Source organism: Protopterus annectens, chromosome 1.part1 (assembly GCF_019279795.1).
Source record: "Protopterus annectens isolate FY-2018-M chromosome 1.part1, PAN1.0, whole genome shotgun sequence".
NCBI lineage: Eukaryota > Metazoa > Chordata > Ceratodontiformes > Protopteridae > Protopterus > Protopterus annectens.
In genome coordinates this window covers 815,506,558-815,527,755 of record NC_056726.1, presented here as the reverse complement: position 1 = coordinate 815,527,755, position 21,198 = coordinate 815,506,558, and the positions used below count along the sequence as shown (strand labels likewise).

General features: G+C 44.2%; 1 protein-coding gene across 1 annotated transcript in view; it reads right to left on the bottom strand.

Annotated features, from left to right (window-relative positions):
• The window catches only part of TLN1 (talin 1), a 3,443,760-nt gene that overhangs the window by 1,515,464 nt on the left and 1,907,098 nt on the right, over positions 1-21,198 (bottom strand). Inside the window, exon 26 of the mRNA XM_044078439.1 lies at positions 20,362-20,475. Within this exon, the coding sequence (XP_043934374.1) occupies positions 20,362-20,475 (114 nt within the window). The remainder of the gene's footprint in view (positions 1-20,361; positions 20,476-21,198) is intronic.

Sequence of the window (21,198 nt, the reverse complement as noted above, 5' to 3'; positions counted from 1 at the left end):
TGTTTCACAGGTTCAAGTGAAGGATACCCTTTAGAACTCTTGACTCTGACCATTAAAAGCAAGGGTGGGTTAAGTGACAGGCAGGTTGAAATGGCATATAAGTTTGCCTTAATAGAAAAGGAGGCAAGTCCAGATTTGAGACGCTCAGACAAGTAGGTCAAAACTCCACCTCAAGCAGGTTTTCATTCCTTTTATGACACCAAATAGAAAAGTTCTTCCACCTGCAGATGCAGGATTTTCTAATGGCAGTTTTTCTTGCCTCCTGAAGTACATCCTCAGAGAACTGGGTGACAAAGTCTGAAATCTTGTAATCCACAGTGTCAACTTGAGAGCCTGTAGGTTGGAATGAAGCACAGAGTCCTTTCCCTGAATGAGTAGGTCCACTTTAAAGGGTTACTTGCAGTGATTGCCTCTGGCTATGTAAAAAAGAAGGCACCAGAAGGGAGTCGCCAGCAAAAGTTTTGGTCTGTCCCACTGGCTCTTCAGAGAAGCTTTGAGGTTGGAGATGGGTGAGAGGCATAGAGTTACTTCCCCCTCCCAGCAGAAAGACATGGTGTCCATCCTACAGAGTGTCCTGGAGTAAAACAGCTTGACCTGTCTGTACAGCATGGAGGCAAGCAAGTCTAGTTGAGGAATACCCCTATATCCCCCCATTTGTGGACTATGTCCAGGAAGATGTCCAAGTTTAGCATCCATTCGTCAGGGACTTCCAAGGATCTGCTATGAGAATTTCAAGGACACTGCCCTTCTCTTATGGGATGTACACTGTCTGAAGGGATAGCTTTGTTTTTAAAGCCTGATCCCAATGAAGAAGAGTTAGCCTGCACAGCTAGTAGGATTTGATCTCCACCTACATTCTCCGCCTGCACCCCCAGTTTGTTGATGTACCACAACTGTAGTGTTGCTTGTGAAAATCCTGACAGGGCTTGGATTCCATATGTGAGAACATACCTGAAGGAACTGAATCACAGCCCTCATTTTTTGACAATGATGGGCTCCCCTCCTTTGTTTGAGGAGCCCACTGGCCCTGACCTGATGAACCTTGTCCAAGATCACAAGCCAGGTGAAACGCATCTTTGTGCAGTTCCTGGTTAGGAAAAATTTGTATACCTCAAGTTCTGCAAAAAGCAATGGCTGAGGCAAGATACTTTATGAAGACTCAAGGAGTGGACGATAAACCAAAGGATGAAGCACAGAACTAAAAGTGAGATGAATAGGCAGAAAAATCAGAGAAATTTTCTGTGGCTGGGGAGGACATGGATGTGCAGGTAGACCAAAAAATCGTTGAGAGAGTATGAAAGAAAGGAGAACTTGCAGTGGTAGCATTTTTTTAAGGATGGCACCTCTGGAAAGTTGCTGATGTGAGATAAATTCAGAATGGATATTCCAGGTACCCTCTTTTCTGGGTTCCATAAAGTCTTGAATAAAAGCATCTTCTTAGCTGCTAGTGTGGCACTAGTACTATGGTGCCCCAGTTGAGTAGAGCCTGCAAGACAAGAGGGAGTAGTCGCATTTGGTTAGGAGGAGGAATGCCCCTCAAGGATGGGGTTTCCCTCCAAAACACCTTGCAACCTTGTTGAATGATGGATAAAACCCATTTGTCTGAACTGATGGATTCTCAGACTGGAATTGACAAGGTTAGCTGTCTTTCCCAGGGAGGGAGCAGGGTAACAGCAGGTAGTCAGGCTGACTTGTCTGGAAAAGGAGGTGGAAAGGGAAAAGGCAAATGAATTTGCCACAGGATATCTGTAAAGACAATTAAGGTCCTCCGGGACCTTAGAAAACCTATCAGGCTTTTCTGAGTGGTGGAGGCAAAGTGGAATTGGATGCAAACACATCTAGTAAGGCTTCTAAGACTGGAGGAACAGGAGAGGGCATAGGAGCCCCCACTCTAGCAGTCTGTAGTATCTCTTTTGCACATTAGAGATCTGTTTAGATTCCCTATCAAAGTACTATATAATTTTAGTTACAGTTTTCCCAAACATTTCCTCTACTGGGGAGTTACAGGGACAAAGTGCCCTCACCATCACAAGCAAGCTGACCAGAAGAATGGATTTGCAATAAAAAGGCTAAAGAATCCTCATTGGAATCTGACTCCTTTTCCTCAGATAAAGATTCATGACATGTCTTCTGAAGGGGGGTAGTGAGAGAAGGACAGGATAGGAATGAAAGGGGGTTGCAAAGACAAGATGGCCTTTTATAAGCCCTGTGTGAAATTCACCCATGCTTTCTTCCAAGATGTCTGAAATGGAGAAACATTTTTGGCTTTGTTTATTTTTCTTAGGGGGTGACAGCTGCCCTAACAAATTGTGGTAGGTCGGAACCTGGGTGGACCTCAAAGTACCAAGTACCTCTTCCCTCACAAGGATTTGAGGAATGCCTTCTAATCCCTCCAAATATCATTCTCAGTTCGCTCTTCTCAACCGTTTTGGTATGAACAGTCTTGTCTGACATGGGACAGACACCACAGTGGCCTCTGGTGGGATCACAGTAGCAAGCAGCTGTAAAAGAGTCGGACGTACAGTGGATTCTTGCAATAGCTCCACAAGTGCATATGAATCAGTCTGAGCAGCAGACGGTTCAGGCCTAGCCTTAGTTTTCATTCTGTCCTCAACTTATGGGGTTTGGATCTGATCCCTTGGATCCGACTCAGCCATTGATAAAGCTCCTGGCAACCAAAAACTCTAGAACTTCTCTCCTACCCACAATGCACCAACCCCAAGTATCTTTTTTTGGAGAGAGCTAGACAACAGAGACCAAGGATTCTGCCATCTTGGATTGCACAAAGCCCTGTAAGCACTGGGTTTCTAAACAAGTAGTTAGTGAGGAAAGACAATTACATAGTATCTTAGGCACAAACAATTGACAGATATGACAGTTTCTGTAATTGTGTTTGGCACACAGTCAAAATAATTACTGGAAATAGAGGTCCTTAAAAAGAATCTGCCTCACATGTTCACACACATCCCTCTGTCAGTGGACATTAATAAAATGATCAATCAAAAATACAAGAAGGTAGCTCCTTAATGGAGCACTTAACTGAATAAGTCTAGGCAACGGTAGCAGTCAACAACACAGAAAGCAGACTGATGGGAGCAAAGAACCTGCATGACAGATGTCAAAATAGTCCAAGGATCTTACACGCCTACATCCACTTATGTACCTCTAAACCCATGGGCTTGATAATGCACCAGGTGTATGAGTGTAGGGAAGGTTTTTGGCTTTGGTACACTGGCCTGATGTTAGGTCATTTTGCTCTTAACCAAAGCTACACATGGTGATTACAAGGAGTTAATGAGAATAAACGATCTGGCATAAAGAATTAACACCATCTATGAGGGGAGTGCTGAAAAGTTGTAAGCCAGACCAACTTTCTAAATTCAGAGTTACCTTGCCTTTGTAGCTGAAAAGAGGGTTATTTCATCTTGCAAAGTGCCAATCTGCAGAATCACAACACTATGTTCTGACACTGTTTCAGATCACTGATTGAACCATGTCAATGAAAAGTGTAGAATTTTTTAAGTGTGAAACTCCGAGCCACAGTGAAGTTCCTATTCCTGCAGAAGAAAACTCCAAAGGAATGAATGCATGATACAAACATTGAGTGGCAAGTGCCCTTCTTACTCAGCTGTGAAAAAGTGCTCTGCAAACATTCAGCATGGAGAATGAGACCAAAAATGCAGCAAGGTCTGGGAGGCCTCAAACGGTGTCAACTCTTGAAATTGCTGACCATGTCCATGACCTGATTTTGGCAGATTGGTGAATACTGGCTAAAACAATTGATGACACTCGACAAACACCCAGGGAATGTGCCGGGTTTATAACCCATGAGCAGCTGGATATGCAGAAACTGCCAGCCAAGTGGGTGCTCAAATGTTTGAATGCCGATGAGATGTTGAGTGGACACGTCCAAGTTGACTTTGTGGCATTTTCAAGCTGATGCCAACCTTTTGGAATAACTAGTTACTGTTGATGAAATATGGTGCACCACTACAACCCAGAGATAAAACAACAGTCCACGCAATGGCAGCACTCAGTTTCATCAAGGCCAAAGTTGTTCAAGACTCAAAAGTCAGCAGGAAAGGTCATGGCCACAGTGTTTTGAGATCAGGAAGGTGACTATCTTCCAAGGGGACAAACAGTTAATGCAGAATAATACCATAATGTGCTGTGCTGATTAAAGAAGGCATTAAAAGAAAAAAGAAGGAAGTTGCGGAAAGCAGTTCTCTTTTTGTAAGACAATGCACCTGTTCACAAGGCTGGCAAAATGATGGATGTTTTGAGAAAACTGGGGTTTGAGTGCACAGACCATCCAACCCTACTCACCAAATCTTGCTCCATCTGACTATGCCCTATTTCCAAACCTTAAAAAGAGCCTGAAAGGGGAGCAATTTTCTAGCGATTCTAGTGGTTCAGAGGTGATTGGAGCAGCAGAGCAGTACTTCAGTGACCAGACTTCAAAATTTTTTTGGCAGGGTTACAGACACTTCAGACATGATGTGCCTTGGTCGGGCTAAGAAATTTTCAGCACCCCCTTGTAACATGCCAAGAATAAGCCAAAAACTAATACAGGAACATCTGTTTAAATCATACTGTTATATTAAAATCACTGCATATCTGGCAACTTTATTTTAAAACACTTTGTTTCACCTTGATCAACACAGGCAAAAAAAAGAGAGAGAGCAGAACGAAACTTTACTTTCTGAAAAAACAGGCGGCCAGCCAGTTCCACATGTCACTCCACAGTACTCTCACAGACTACAGCAACAAGACTAACATGCAACCGAAGAACATTCCTCCTGGATCTTTGATGGGAAAGGGATAAATCCAGACTACAACCAGAGTTAGAATACTGATTTGGGCAATAGTACAACCAGACATGGAAAAGTGGGAGAAAGTGGATAACACTAGCTCAAACATCCTGGGGAGAGGGAGCTGCAGCTCTTGGTTGGAAGATTTTCTCCCATGCAGTAGTTGCAAGACTGGAAATCCAAAGATGGTGACAGTTGTCCTCAAGAGACACACATACAGAACAATGCACATGTCAGATGGAAGACAAGAGACACTCCTTTGTTGACAAGGGTGTTCCCATCAGCCACCAGAGGTGCGGTTAGAGCCAAAAATAGAAAATCTCTCCTACAGCTATCTGTATGATAGCCATGCTACAGACTACCTTTGCAAGAGCGGCTTGATGATCAGCAGATAATCGCCAGAAAAAAGTAGAGAGAAGAAAACACAAAGTACAGTTTTGTACCTACCATAAATGTAGATGTCCGATAGGAATGCATCTGCAGTCCTTACAAATGGGTTGTCCTGTCGTCAGGCAGCCCTTCGGTCGGCCGGATTCCAAAGTCTGGGTCTGGCTTCGGCTGGTGTCGCACTTCACCCGACGTTATTGCTGCAGTTACTCGGGTATAAAGGCATCAGCCAACGCCATTTTCCTCAGTGTTTCTTGCCCCAGATGCCAGGTACCCTCTAGGAAGGCTAAATTTTGATAAATGCCAATGGTTCAAAATATTAGAGAGCAAACAAAAAATAAGCATGTATGTACATATATACAAACAAATACACCATAATAGATTCCCCCAGCTAGCTATAAGAGGGGCAAATACCCTAGGAGTACCACAGAGGGGAAGGAGGGTGGGTAATCCTGACTGCAGATGCATTCCTATCGGACATCTACATTTATGGTAGGTACAAAACTGTACTATGTCCTTCAAGGATGCATCTGCAGTCCTTACAAATGGGTAGAATACCATAGCCAAACTGGGGAGGAGGAAAGATAGAATTATGGTGTAGTTAAGATCCCTTGCAAAACAGCAGTGGCAAAACCTGCTCGGGATCTAGAGTATAAAGGTAAATTATAATGCTTGGCAAATGTATGCACGGAGCTCCAAGTAGCAGCCTCTAAAATGTCTTTGGTAGCCACTCCTCGTAGAAAAGCTGTGGTAGTGGCTGTAGCTCTTGTAGAGTGAGGCCTGATGTTTTCTGGAGTTTTCTTTCCATGGTAGGAGTAACAAAATCTAATGCAATTTCCTATCCACTTAGATATTGTCTGTTTTGTAATTGCTTTCCCTTCCATTCCTGCTGCATATGCTACCAGTAGCTGGTCAGTTTTTCTATTGCTCTTGGTCCTGTCCAGGTAGTAGCGTAATTGTCTGTGTACATCCAAGGTATGCAACAGTCTTTCTCCCTGTTCTGTGGATTGGGGAAGAATGTAGGTAGGTGGATAGCCTGATTTAAAGATACTCTGGAGACCACCTTAGGCATAAAAGTAGGATTTGTTCTCATGGACACTATCTTGATGGAAGATCAGAAAGGGTTGTACTGCCATTAATGCCTGTAGCTCAGAAACCCTTCTTGCTGAAGTGATTGCCAGCAGGAAAGCAGTTTTCCATGATAAGTATTGCAATCTGCTGTTGCTGCTGGTTCGAAAGGAGGTAGTGTCAATTTTTCTAGCACAAAGTTCAAGTCCCATGCAGGTAATGGTGGCTTCCTAGGAGGTTTTACATTTTTAATTCCTCTCAGAAACTGCCTAAGCAGAGGATGTGAGAAAACTGGAGGATCCAAGTCGCATTCTGCTGAAATAGCTGAGGCATGAATCATAATGGAAGAGTAGGACAGGCCTTTGTGGAATAGCTCTGCCAAGTATTCCAGGATGTTGGCTATGTTTACCAGTGACACATCTTCCCCTTTAGCAGTACTCCAAATGAGATATCTTTTCCATTTTGCTGAATAGGTTTTCCTTGTTGAAGGTCTGCGAGCTTCTAAGATAATGTCCTTAACCCTTTGGGATAAATTTGGGTTAATTTGTCTTATGCAATGTTCCAGGCAGTCAGCTGCAGAGTTTTCAGGTTTGGATGCAGGGTGTTGTAATTGTTCTGAGTTAACAGCAAGGGAACTAGGGGTAAGGGCCATATCTGTTCCCGAGACATGCCCCTCAGTAATGGGTACCAATGTTGCCTTGGCCAATCTGGAGCTATCAGAATGATCCTTGGACGGTCCTCTTTGATCTTCAATAGCACCTTGTGCATCAAAGGAAGTGGTCGGAATGCATATGCTGACAGATTTTTCCAGCTGAAGGATAGGGAGTCCACCTTCCATGCCAGTGGGTGGTACGTCCTGGTGCAGAATTTCTTTAATTGGTGATTGAGTGGGGATGCAAATAAGTCTATTTCTGGGAGACCCATTTTCTTGTAATGGTTTTGAAGATGTCCGGATGCATCCATTCGTGGGCATCCGTGGTAGTCCTGCTTAATATGTCTGCTAGAGTGTTTTCTTTTCCTGGTACAAAGATTGCTTGTAACTGAATGTTGTAACTCAGGGCCACATTCCAGAGGTCCAGGGCCATCCGGTATAGAGGGTACGAATGTGTGCCTCCCTGCTTGTTGATGTACCACAACTGTGGTGTTGTCTGTCCTTATCATCAATTGGCCTTGTCGAAGAAATGGTTTGAAAGTCTGAATTGCCAGTTTTACTGCCAGCATTTCTTTTAGGTTTATGTGCAGGTGCAGCTGAGTCCATAAACCCTGTATGCATTTGTTCATCATGTGGGCCCCCCAACCAAGGTCTGAGGCGTCCGTTGTGATGGTTTGGCTTGGTTGAGTGCTATGGAAGGGCAATCCTTCGTTTGATTGACAGGCCTGAGCCCACCATTGGAATTCTTGCTTCAGGCATGAAATTATTGGAATTTGAGTTTCTAGGCTGTGCTTGTGCTGAGACCATAAATTCCTTAGGTACCACTGTAGTTTTCTCATATGCAGTCTGGCATGTGGGACCAATATTATGCAGGATGCCATGAAGCCCAATGCTTGTAGGACTTTTCTTGCTGTTAGATGGTTTTGTTTTGTTAATGCCAAGAAGTAGAGAGGAGTTGCTCCTGTTTTCTACTGTTAGGAATGCCATTTGTTTGGATGTATCCAGCTCCGCACCCAAAAGGTTATCTTTTGGGATGGTATCAGCCTTGACTTTTTATATTGACTGTGTATCCCAGGGCTTGTAGAAGGTAAATGACTCTTTTCAAGTCTTCTGCTAGCTTGTTTTTGTTGTCCGCTTGTATTAGGCAGTCGTCCAGGTAAGGGTAGATTTGGATCCCCTGAAGCCTGCAATGAGCGATTACTGATGCCAGGCATTTCGTGAACACTCTGGGCGCAGTAGATAAGCCAAAGGGCAATGCTGAGAATTGATAATGCTCTAATCCTGCAAGAAATCTGAGGTATCTTCTGCAATTTGGTCGTATGGGGACGTGCAGGTATGCCTCCTTGAGATCTAGAGTTACCAGCCAAGACTCCTTGCCCAGCATGGGAAGAAGCTTGTGTAGGGTCAGCATTTTGAATTTTGGAACAATGAGGAATGTGTTTAAAGCGGACAGATCGAGAATAGGTCTCCATTTGCCTTCTTTCCTTGGTACTAGGAAGAGTCTGGAGTAAAAGCCCTTTCCTTGCTCCATATGTGGTACCTTTTCGACAGCTCTCATCTTTAATAATTGATTTACTTGTTGTAGAGCTTCTGCCTTTTGATTTGGAGGTAGGTTTGGCATTCCTCTCCTTCCTGGTAGAGTATGGAAATGAAACCTGTAACCTTGGTCTATTGTCTGCAAAATCCACTTGTCTCCTCTGATGTAATGCCAGTTCTTTGTAAATAAAGCTAGCTTCCCACCTAAGGGTGCTTCTAGTTGTTCCCTGGTAGGCGGTGCCAGAGCCAAGTCACTGTGATTGTCCTGTAGTAGTGGTGGTGGCTGTGTCTGTGCCTCGCTGGTTGTTACCCTGCCACTGGCGTCCCCTGTAGGCACCTCTGGATTGGCTTCTCCCTTTTGAACGCCTATTCCTGCCTCTCTGTGCTTTGGAGGAGTCTGGAAAGGACCAATTCTTGGAAGGCCAATTCCTGCTAAACCTTGGATGTTGGACCTGTAAGAAATCTTTCACTGTTTGGACAGATTTTGCCTTCTCTTCCATCTTCTTCAGCACCTGTTGTGCAGGAGAGCCAAACAAATTGATCTTGTCCATGGGAGCATCTAATAGTTTTGATTTGACATGGTCCGGTAAAGCCTGCTCTTTTAACCATGCATGCCTTCTGATAACTGTGCCAGTCATGGCTGATCTAAAGGAAGCCTCCAGTGCATCATAGCCGCATTTTAAAGAATGGTTACTAACTTGCTGAATGTTATGTACCATTTCCTGAACATATTTCTTGTCTAAAGGTTCATCAGAGGACAGTTTTTTGGTTAACTGGTCTAGCATAAATTCTTGATACTGGATCATATGAAATTGACAGTTCAAGGCCCTAGCTGACAGAGTAGCAGAAGTGTAAACTTTTTTACCCCATCTCTCTAAGGACCTGGATTCCCTTTCAGAGGGGAGGGGATTTTTGGCAGTGGTAGATGCTACAGCCTTAGGCCCCTGGGAGATCATCTCGGGATCTGCAAAAGGAGCCTTGTATAAATGGTGATGTGTGTCCGGGACCCTGTAGAACCTATCGGGCTTAGCAGGGGCCGGAGGTAATGAATCAGGAGCAGTACAAGCATCATTAAATGCATCATCTACAACAGACAGAACTGGAGGTATAGCTAAAGGCCTATGTTGTGGTAAATGCAAAAAGGTTCTAAGCCTTTTTCTGGAGTCTGAAAAATCTTGGCCCTGCCACTGAAATTGTTCCCTCATAGCATGCAAGGTTTCCCCAAAGGAAAATTCCTCAGGTGGAGAGGCAGAAGGGAAGGACTCTTCAGCATCAGAGTCTTCATAAGGGGAAAAAGGAGCCTCTGGAGGGTCTGTATTATCTGAATCATCAGAGGAATCATCTGTGGAAACTGGCTCAGGGGGCTCTGCTCTAGGCCTCTTCTCTGGAGGTGGGTGAGAGGCCCTGTCAGGGAGAGGTTGGGATCCCCGGATTAAAGAAATGAGATCCTCTGCTAAACTAAGCATTTGGAAACTGGAGCTAGGCCTGTGAGAGGGGGTCTTAACAGGCACAGATTTAGTAGCTTTAGCTGCTTTAGCCCTGGCAAAGGCCTTAATGGACATGGCTGCAGGAGGCCTAGCAGCTCCACGTGCAGGGGTTGAAATATCCAAGGGAATAGTGCCAGATAATTCCTGAGAAACCACAACTGCAGGTTGGATTTCAGAAGCCGATTCCACCAGGTTGGAAGAGGCCTCGGTAGAAGGTAAGCTTTCGGCTGAAGGAAGAACCGCTTGCTTGGTTTCAGCCGAAACAGAGACACTCGCGGTTGTCTTAACCGCGGTTTCAGCCGAAACCGCGGACCGCGAGTGTCGGTCCTTTCTTAGCTTTTGGATATTTGTGAAGTCGGAGGATCCGATGGCATAATATAAGCAAAATCAGAGCCGAAAAACTGCTCAGCAAATTCCGACCGACGTCTAAGCGTCCGTCGGTTAAAAGAAGCACAGGCTAGACAAGCTGCTACGTCGTGGTCTGGGCCTAAACAAGGTAAGCAGTAAGAGTGGAAATCTTTATGAGGTATTTGTTTCCCACAAGTTAAACAGTTATTCACTTTTTCTGACATCGGCTGAGGCAAGAAAGAGTCCCCAACGGGGTACTTAGCTTTTTAGAAGTCTTCGGTAGTAGTAGAAGTATTCGGTAGTAGTAATCTCTGGTTCTGACCGACCGGCACTTGCGAACAGCTTCTGCTTGCGCCACGGCAAGAAAGACTGAGGAAAATGGCGTCGGCTGATGCCTTTATACCCGAGTAACTGCAGCAATGACGTCGGGTGAAGTGTGACACCAGCCGAAGCCAGACCCAGACTTTGGAATCCGGCCGACCGAAGGGCTGCCTGACGACAGGACAACCCATTTGTAAGGACTGCAGATGCATCCTTGAAGGACATCTGTTTTAATAACCACTATCACAACTTATACAATGCAAAGAATGTCTTGAAAAATATTTAAGCACAACAGCAAACCTTTACAGGCTTTGCTTGAAAACCCAATTTCATATCCTCCTCAACCCCACTAATTTGCAACCTTGATGTCAAACAATTCCCAAGCAGACAACTAGACTCTCAGGCAGCCAGCTGGGAGCTGATAAAGGTAGACTAAGATACTGCTGGGAGAAATCTAAAGCCAACTGGCAAGTTCTTAGCAGTACCTATAACCCATGTTTTGGGAATGCAGACGGTCATAATGTAATAGCTGCCACAGTTTACACAATTTCCATTTTAACTAGTCAGCTAACGCCGGAAGTATACCCCTCACTGGTGAGATCTGATCACAAACTAATCTCGCTGGAGGTCCTCATCCCGTCCCCACCCGAAATGAAAAAGACCACAGTAAAGAACTTCTCGAAAGCCGACTTCACACTTCTAAAGACTAGTGTGGTCTCCTTTAAGGCCCCTGAGCTGGCGGTTAACATTACTCAAACCACTGAATCACTTACAAATGCCTTCTACCAGCACCTGCAGGGCTGCATGGATCAGGCAATCCCAAGCAAAACAAAGACTCTTTGTACCAAAGGCAAGCATCCAGTCTGGTGGACCCCAGCCATAAACAAACTCTACAACAAAAGGAGAAAGCTACTACAAGATAGAGCAAAATCCTTAAAAGGTAAGACACCGCTGATCACTATAAATAAAAAGCTAAGAGCTCTCATAAAATCATCCAAAGCTAATTTTGAGAAAAAAATACCTAAGGACTCTAAAGACAACCATTTAAGGCATTCTTTAGCTATGTCAGAAACCTAGGAGGAAACTCCCAGATATGCTCAGAATTAGTTCAAAATGATGTGAAGATTACTGATCCTACAGACATTGCCAACATACTGGCTGACAGGTTCAGTGCACACTTCTTCCCCCCCCTCCCCCCCTAAAGGAGAGATATCTATACCAAATGATTGTAGCCCCCCAAACATCTCTAACGCCCAGGTGAGAACTGCTCTCTCCAAGGCAAAGAACACAGCATCCATGGGACCTGATGGTGTCCCCGGCTGTGTGCTCCATGAACTCAACGAGGAATTAAACCCACAGTTAGGACAGCTGTTTAATCTTAGTCTCGCCTCGGATACGCACTCCAGGAGTGGCGCAGCGACTGTGGTCCCACTCCACAAAGGCGGTGCCTCCACCGACCCTGGAAATTACCGTCCCATTAGCTTGACAAGCCTTATCTGCAAAGCCATGTTGAGGATCATAATGGATCTCATAAATAAAGACATAGGGAACTTGCAGACTTTGGATCCAACCCAGTTTGGCTTTGTCAAAGGCAGATCATGCCTTTTAAACTTGGTTGACTTTTTCGAAACAGTCACCAAGGCCATTGATGAGGGAAAGGCAGTCCATACAGCCTACCTAGACCTGGCGAAGGCTTTTGATACAATACCTCACTCGGGTATCATTGAAAAACTCATCAACTTAAATGTAAACCCATACATTACAAGATGGGTTGCAAACTGGCTGAGTGACAGAACCCACAGGGTCAGAGTTGCTGGCGCCATGTCAGACTCAAAGCCTGTCACAAGTGGTGTCCCACAGGGCTCAGTCCTGGGCCCACTCTTGTTCGGCATCTACTTTTCTGAAGTACAAGCAAACACAGGAGGGTTATGGCTGACAAAGTTTGCAGATGACTGCAAACTGGCGCTGTAGTTGAAAACACATCCAACACAGATATCCTTCAGAAGGGTCTCACAGAAACGGATAACTGGTGCCAGAGCCATGGCCTAAAGTTAAATGCCAAGAAATGCATAGTCATACCCTTCGAAAAATAAGGTTACCCCTAGCTACCATATAGGTGGCAATCCCTGAACACAGAAGAAGTTATTAGGGACCTGGGAACCCAGGTTGACAGTAGCCTTTCATTCGACACTCATATTGCTAAAGTAGTTAGGAAGACCTTCTACATTGCCCACCTTATCATGAAGGGATTCACATCTAGATCAAGGGAAGTCATAGTCTCCCTATACTCATCACTCATCAGACCAATGATAGAGTACAATGCCCCATTCGAATGTATCTGACCCGACACTTGCAGCAGCTGGAGAGGCCACAAAAGTTCCTCACCAAAAGGATAAAGGGTCTCAAAATCTGTCTTATGCTGCCCGACTGAAAGAACTCCAGTTATATTCAGTTGCTTACCGCTTGCTCAGAGGTGACCTATGCCTGACATACAAGGCCATGTCTAACCCAGATTTGATGAACATGCTTCATCTCAAAAAATCTAGATCCCTCAGAGCCACGAGGGCGGGAGACTTAAACCTCGACACGGTTATTAATAGGACGTGCTGGAGGGATAGATTCATCACCCAAAGACTCCCTATGCTGTGGAACAAAATCCCGGTTTATGTGAGGCAGAGCACCTCGCTGGCCTTGTTCAAGAGGAATCTTGACCAATGGATGGGAGATAGCAGATACACCCCAGGGGTTACCTCAGTGTCACTGCTCGACAGAGGCACAGCAAAATAATGGGCATAGTTTCTCCAAACTAAAGGGGTGGCGTAAGCCACAAAACTATGGGCTAGGCTTATAAATGCCCTCGGGCAGATAGCCTAGTATGAACCTATGAGCTAGAGGAACATATAACATTTGCAAAGTACGCTGTTAAAAGACCAAAGCTAGTATATGCACTGTCCAAAACATGCTATCTTTTTCCCTGACTCAAAATAAGATACCCACACTACAGCCAATGAAAGCAGTATTTCTCTGGATTCATGTTTTGAGTAACTAAACCAGATAGCCAACATTCACACATACGGTCCCAATAAATAAGTTACTATAAAAGAGTTGCCTCATTTTTAAACCAAATCTCCCCTAGGTTCAGGGCTCTGCACAATTTTAATTATTCTGAACTACTGAGAAATCAAAACAGAGGATTGCAAGCAGCAATTAATTAAATTTGGCTACCAAGAGCAAATCAGTTCTCAAAAGCAGGGCACAAATTTGCCAAAATTCCTAAAATCTGCTGAATGCTACTTACAATATTTCTGTTCACTGTAATTTACATTACATGGGGTGTGCAGGTACTGTGTTTAAACCATAACAGATGTAATAATGTAAGCCCAGTTCTTCAATACTCGGATTTGAAAGCAGGGCCGTGGCCAACTTAAGTTTAAATTACATTAGCCAAAAACAGCTGATGCCAAAAAAAAAAAAATTACCATTTGTTACAAACAGCAGACTGAACATGTGTCTAACAGTTCATAATAGGATGTCAGTAATTAAATACATTTAAATAAGAATTATTTTACTTTAAATAAAAAGTACAGTTTTGTACCTACCATAAATGTAGATGTTCGAAGATCCACATTGCTGCAGTCATAACTTATGGGTAGTCCGCTGTCCTCGGTCGGCCCGAATACCAAAGTATTAGGCTGACGTCGGTCATGGGCGCTCAGATCTGACGTCAGAGCGTCAAGGTATTAAAGCGCATGACTGACGTCATTTCCTCAGTCTTTTCTTGCCCCAGATGTCAGAAGGCCCTAAAAATAAAGGCAACAGCCAAAAATAGAATAACTCCCTAAAACCATGTACAAAAAACAGCTACAACCCAAACCATACATCCACTCCAAACTACAGAGGGGGAAGGAGGGAGGGTAAATTGGACTGCAGCAATGTGGATCTTCGAACATCTACATTTATGGTAGGTACAAAACTGTACTATGTTCTTCATCTCACATTGCTGCAGTCATAACTTATGGGTAGAATCCCAAAGCAGAGGTAAAGGGAGGCTGGCAAAATCATAAAGCATTGGGAGCTGCCAAAATGCCCTGTAAGACTGCAGTGGCAAATCCAGCCCTAGATTTGGAATAAAGAGGAAGATGATAATGTTTAGAAAAAGTGTGCACTGAACTCCAAGTAGCTGCTTCCAAAATATCTTTAGTAGCTACCCCCCTTAAAAAAGCAGTAGAAGTGGCAGTAGCCCTAGTGGAGTGAGGCCTGATTCCAGCTGGAATCTCCTTACCATGATGAGAATAACAAAAAGCAATACAAAGGCCAATCCATTTAGAAATAGTTTGTTTTGAAACAGGTTTCCCCTGAGAACCCAAAGCAAAAGAAAAACAACTGCTGAGACTGTCTGAACCCTTTAGTCTTGCTCAAATAATAACGCAACTGCCTGTGAATATCCAAAGTGTGCAAAATTTTCTCCCCTTTATTTTGGGGATCTGCATAAAAAGTAGGCAAATGAATAGATTGGTTCAAGGCCACATTTGAAACCACTTTAGGCATAAAAGTAGGGTTAGTACGCAGAGATACCCTGTCCTTATGAAAAATTAGGAAGGGTTCAACTGCCATTAGAGCCTGTAATTCAGAAACCCTTCTAGCAGACGTAATGGCCAACAAAAAAGCAGTCTTCCAAGACAAAAACTTTAACTCAGCTGTAGCTGCAGGTTCAAAAGGAGGTAAAGTAAGTTTTTCCAACACAAAATTGAGATCCCAGGCAGGAGTAGGAGCTCTACGCGGGGGTCTTATGTTCTTTGCCCCTCTAAGGAATTGCTTAAACAAAGGATGAGAAAACAATGGTGGGTCACAGTCATGGTGAGCAGAAATGGCTGCAGCATGAACTTTTATAGAGGAGAAAGACAAACCCTTGTCCAATAATTCTGTAAGATATTGAAGAGAAACACTGAAATCAGGCCTAGAAACATCAAAGCTCTTTGCTTTGCTCCAAATAAAAAATCTCCTCCATTTATCAGCATAAACTTTCCTTGTACTAGGCCTCCTGGCCTCCAAAATAACATTCAAAACTTGTTGAGGAAGCTGCGACCCTCCAGGTTCTAAAACAGAATATGCCAGGCTGTTAGATGCAGGGACTGAATCCTGACATTGAGGAAATGATTGCCCTCCTGAGTCAAAAGGTGTGGAATCAAAGGCAAAGGGTAAGGAGGTTCCCGTACTAAACTCCTCAGCAGAGGGTACCAGTGCTGTCGAGGCCAGTCTGGAGCTATTAGAATCATGGAGGGCTTGTCTTGTCTGACCTTCAAGAGAACCTTTGGAAGTAGAGGCAGAGGCGGAAAGGCATAGACGTGAAGATTGCTCCAACTGAATGATAGAGCATCCACTTTCCAAGCTGTGGGATGAAACATCTTTGTGCAAAACTTTGGCACCTGGAAATTTAGTGGAGAAGCGAACAGATCTATGTCTGGAGTCCCCCATATCATTGTCAACTGTCGAAATACATGAGGATCCAATTTCCACTCGTGGGGATCCACTATCCGTCTGCTCAAAACATCTGCTAAGGAGTTCTGTGCTCCTGGCAGAAACCTTGCTTGAAGAGTGAGTTGCAAACAGAGCAGTCTCCCACAAAATCATAGCTTGCCTGCAAAGAGGGTACGAATGGGTTCCCCCTTGCTTGTTGATGTACCACATGACAGTAGTGTTGTCTGTTTGAATCAACACCTGCCCTGGGAGAAGTAAATCTTTGAAAGCCATCAATGCAAACTGGACTGCTAACATTTCCTTCAAGTTGATATGTTAATGTTGAAGTCTGGCAGGCCACGTGTCTTGAACCCATTTTCCATTGAGGTGTGCTCCCCAAGCCTTGCCCGAGGCATCCGTCGTTAAAATCTGACTCGCCTCTGGTCGGGTCACAGAGAGTCCCTTGTTTAGGTGACCTGAGCCCACCACAAAAATTCCTTTTGAATGCAAGGTATTATCTGAATGACAGTGTCCAGATCTTGGCAGTGTTGTGTCCAAACATTTTTGAGATACCATTGTAGCTTCCTCATATGCAGTTTGGCATTGGGAAGCACCAGAATACAAGATGCCATGAACCCCAAGGCTTGAAGGACTGTCCTTGCAGTCAGCCTGGACCGTAGAGACAATTGATGGAAGTAAAGTGAAAGATTCTTTTGCTTGTCCGGGGTCAAAAAGGCCATCTGGGAAGCTGTATTCAGTCTCACACCCAGAAAGCACATTTCCTGAGAGGGTACTAGACTGGACTTTGTTTCGTTCACAGAATACCCTAGGCACCTTAACACTGTCATAACATACTGTAGATGGTGAAGAAGCTCGTGCTTGTCTTGAGCAAGAATCAGGCAATCGTCCAAATAAGGATACATTTGTATTCCTCTTAACCTGAAGAAGGCTATCACTGGAGCCAGAACTTTTGTGAATACCCTGGGCGCAGTAGATAAGCCAAAGGGCAATGCAGAGAACTGATAATGTAAAGTCCCAGCCCGAAAACGCAGGAATCTCCTGCAACTGGGCCTGATAGGAACATGAAGATAAGCCTCTGAGATCCAGAGTTACCATCCAGTGATCTTTGCCCAACAGAGGCAGAAGTTGTTGCAACGTCAACATTTTGAATCTTGGAATGTCCAGATATGTGTTGAGGATAGATAAATCCAAAATTGGCCTCCAAGTGTTTCCTTTCTTTGGTACAAGAAATAGGCAAGAGTAAAATCCGAGGCCCACTTCTGACAGAGGGACCTGCTGTATAGCCCCCATTTGAAGAAGTAAAGAAATCTGTTTGTGAGCCTCTACCCTTTGCTGAGGAGGAACGTCTGGCATGCCTTTGAAAGGAGGCAATGTGTGGAAATAAAACTTGTAGCCTCGGTCTATAATGTCCAACACCCATTTGTCCTGGGTGACTAGAAACCAATTTTGCTTGAAGAGTGCCAACTTTCCTCCCAAAGGAGCTGCCAGACAGGAAGGATCTGGCAGCTGGAAATGCAGGTCATTGGGCCTGTTTACGAAAGGACTGGCCCCTGCCCTCACCTGTAGATTGTGCTGGTGAACTCCACGGTCTAGGCCTGAAAGAACTCTGAGCTCTGCCCCTACCACGTCTAGATCTACCCCTAGACTGCGAATCAGAAGAAGGGTAAGTCCAACCCTTAGCAGGCCAGTTCCTGCTAAACTTAGGGGGCTGCACCTGCAAAAAATCTTTAACAGTCTGCATAGACTTAGCCTTGTCTTCCATTTTCTTCAAGACAGCCTCCACAGGAGAACCAAACAAAACTTCAGACTGCAAAGGAGCATCTAAAATCCTAGCTTTGACATGCTCTGACAAATTCTGATCTTTAAGCCAGGCGTGCCTGCGAATAACTGAACCAGTGGCAGCCACCCTGGAAGAAGCCTGTAAAGCATCAAAACCACACTGCAAAGCATGCTTACCCACCTGATCAGAGGCATGTACCAAATCCTGTAATTCCTTACACTCTATGCCCTCTGCCAAAGCATCCACTTTAGATTTTAACTGAGTAAGGAGAAAATTCTGGTACTTCAACATATGAAACTGGCAATTCAAAGCCCTCATTGCTAAAGTGGAAGAGGTATACACTTTCTTACCCCACCTTTCCAAAGCTCTAGCATCCTTATCCATAGGAACTGGATTCTTTACAACAGAAGCCCTGACACCCTTAGGTCCCTGGCTAATAGTTTCTGGGTCGGCCCTAGGGCTCTTATACAGATATTTATGAGCCTCAGGCACCCTGTAATACCTATCCGGCTTAACTGGAGCAGGAGGCAAAGAGTCTGGATTAAGGGAAGCCTCAGAGAAAACGTCTTGAACAACATCCAAAACAGGAGGTATAGCCAAAGGCCTATGCTGTGGTAAAAACAAAAATTCCCTAAGCCTCTTCCGGGAATCTGAGAAATCCTGACCTTCCCATTTAAAATGCTCCCGCACAGAATGCAGGGTTTCTGAAAAAGAAAAATCCTCTGGAGGAGAAGCAGAAGGAGTGGAATCCTCTGCGTCTGAATCAGAATAAGGAGGAAAATCCTGAATGTCTTCAGCCGAAGACTGAGTAATCTGAAGCCTGTTCCAAACTTTCCATTTCTGGCTCCACCCTAGGCCTCTTATCAGGAGGGGGCATAGAACCCCTGATTAAAGTAATTAAATCTTCTGCCATTTTAAGCATGTGTTTTTTAGGCACAGAACCTGCAGAACTAGGACTGACACCTGTGGCAGGCAAACCAGGCCTGCCTTTGGAAGGTACCTTAGAGACAGAAGGAGAAGGCCTAACCACCTTAGGCAAAGAAGGGAGAACAACAGCCTGAGAGGCCCCCTCAGCCTGACCTGACTCCTGAGAGGCCACATCTTGCAAAACCAACGTCTCCCCCTGAGACTCAGTTGAAACCTCGGCCAGTTCAACCGAATCCACCATGGTGTCTAAAGAACCGGCGTCCAGAACGGACGAGTCATCCTGCTTGGACTTTAAAGATTTATCTTTGCGTTTCTTCGCGGTAGCGGGCGTCGGAGGATCCGACGGCATATTGTAATTACACCGCTTACCGAAGACAGGCCTAGCACAATCTAACCTACGTTTAATGGTGCGCTTATTAAATCTAGCACAAAAGCGACACCCTACTACGTCGTGCTCAGGTCCCAAACAAGGAATACAAAGAGAGTGGTAATCCCTATGCGGTATCCGTTTCCCACAAGAAATACAATTATTCACTTTTTCTGACATCCAGAAATAACTGAGGCAAGAAAAAACAAAAATATTCCCCAACGGGGTACTTAGCCCAACTTGGTTTCGGTCTGAAACTCAGAATACGAAAATTTCAGAACGCCGAACGGCACTTGCAAACGCTGCTTCTGCTTCGGACCATGCGGCAAAAAAGACTGAGGAAATGACGTCGGTCATGCGCTTTAATACCTTGACGCTCTGACGTCAGATCTGAGCGCCCATGACCAACGTCAGCCTAATACTTTGGTATTCGGGCCGACAGAGGACAGCGGACTACCCATAAGTTATGACTGCAGCAATGTGAGATGAAGAACATCTGCACAAGTGGAATCTAGCCCTCCACCTGAATACTGTGACACATTTAGAAATGTGCTTTAATCCAAAAATTATTTTATTTTGCATTTGTGTACGAGGACAGAACACTGTTCAGGACTGACCACTGGCAGGTACTGCCTGGGTGAAATAATTCACTAAGAAGAAAAAGTGAACACAGAGGCAGTAAGCTGTACATATCAAAAACAGAACAGAAAGCAATACACAACAAAAACTGTACAGCAGCAATTAACAGAGGTAGCATCAATTTATGAAAGAAATGTACATTTTATAGTTTTATATAGTTACATTTCAGGTTTACATTCTGGTGGAATTGCTGTGAAGTAATCATAGTCAGGGCTAAGGAAAGTGGAGTTAAGAGGTGTTAGCAGTTGACAGAGTCAAGCTAGAGGTTGACAGGATTGTGTGTGATATGACCTGCTGTATGGCAACAGAGTTTGATTTAGTGTAGAGGAATTTATTTTACGCTCATCTCTGAATGAGTGGAAGGGGGGCTGTAGTTACTTCAGGTGTGGGGGAGGGATTCCCATATCCTAGAAAAAAGGATAGAGAAAGTGGTTGGTTTTGTAATTTGCATTTATTCTGCTAACCACAAACTGCATCTCACCATATTAAAGTATAATACAGCTTATATTTGCCTGGACCTAAACTATTCACACCACACAAATATGATGCAAAGTCATTACCTTGCAGCTCTGGACAAGCTGCTGCTGGGCAGCAGGGTTCTTGTTCGATGAGGCTGCATGCTGTGCTGCTGCAATAGTCTGAGTTGCAGAGGCTGCTGCTTGTTTAGCTGCATTCTACAAGAAAAATGAAAACCATTACTTAATACACTTTTAATAAATGTCATGGCTCAAGCACATTCCATTAAGAAAGTCACAATATTCTTACTTTAACAAATTGTCAATTCTCAGGCTTTAAAGCATTACATAATTTACTTCTTTCACAAAAAAATGTCCTTGATCCTGCAAATTAGCATGTATGGAGCCAAACACTTCATAAATATCCTGGCTGCAATTCATTAACCCAAGGGTAAGGAAGTAAACTGTTAATGGGAAATACTCTGACTCCAAAGTACTGCCTGTGTGACCTCTCTATAGGCACACAATGGCAAGCATCTTTGAGAAAAACAATAATAGAAGAATGTTAAAACAAATTATGTAGTTAAGGTTAGCATTTTGAACTTTAGCACTCAAACTTTGTTTAGACTTAAGTCTAGGGGGTCGCCACAGACCACCTTTTATTGAGATTAGGAAAAATCCTGCGTAGAACCCCTTCCTTTCCTTGGCACTCTCTCTCTATGGCCCTTGGATGTAGGAGCTCTTTTAATATTGGTCTGATGAGATGTCTGTCATCTGGATTGTGAGTGAGTGACTAAGAACCCTGAATGCTTTTAAGAACTAGAGATTGCATCCATCCCTCTCACATGACTGTTTAGACTCAAGCACCTTGTTTGACTTTTATTACCACACACACAGAAATTGTCTGACGTAAACACTTATCTTTTCGGAAGGGGAGGAGTG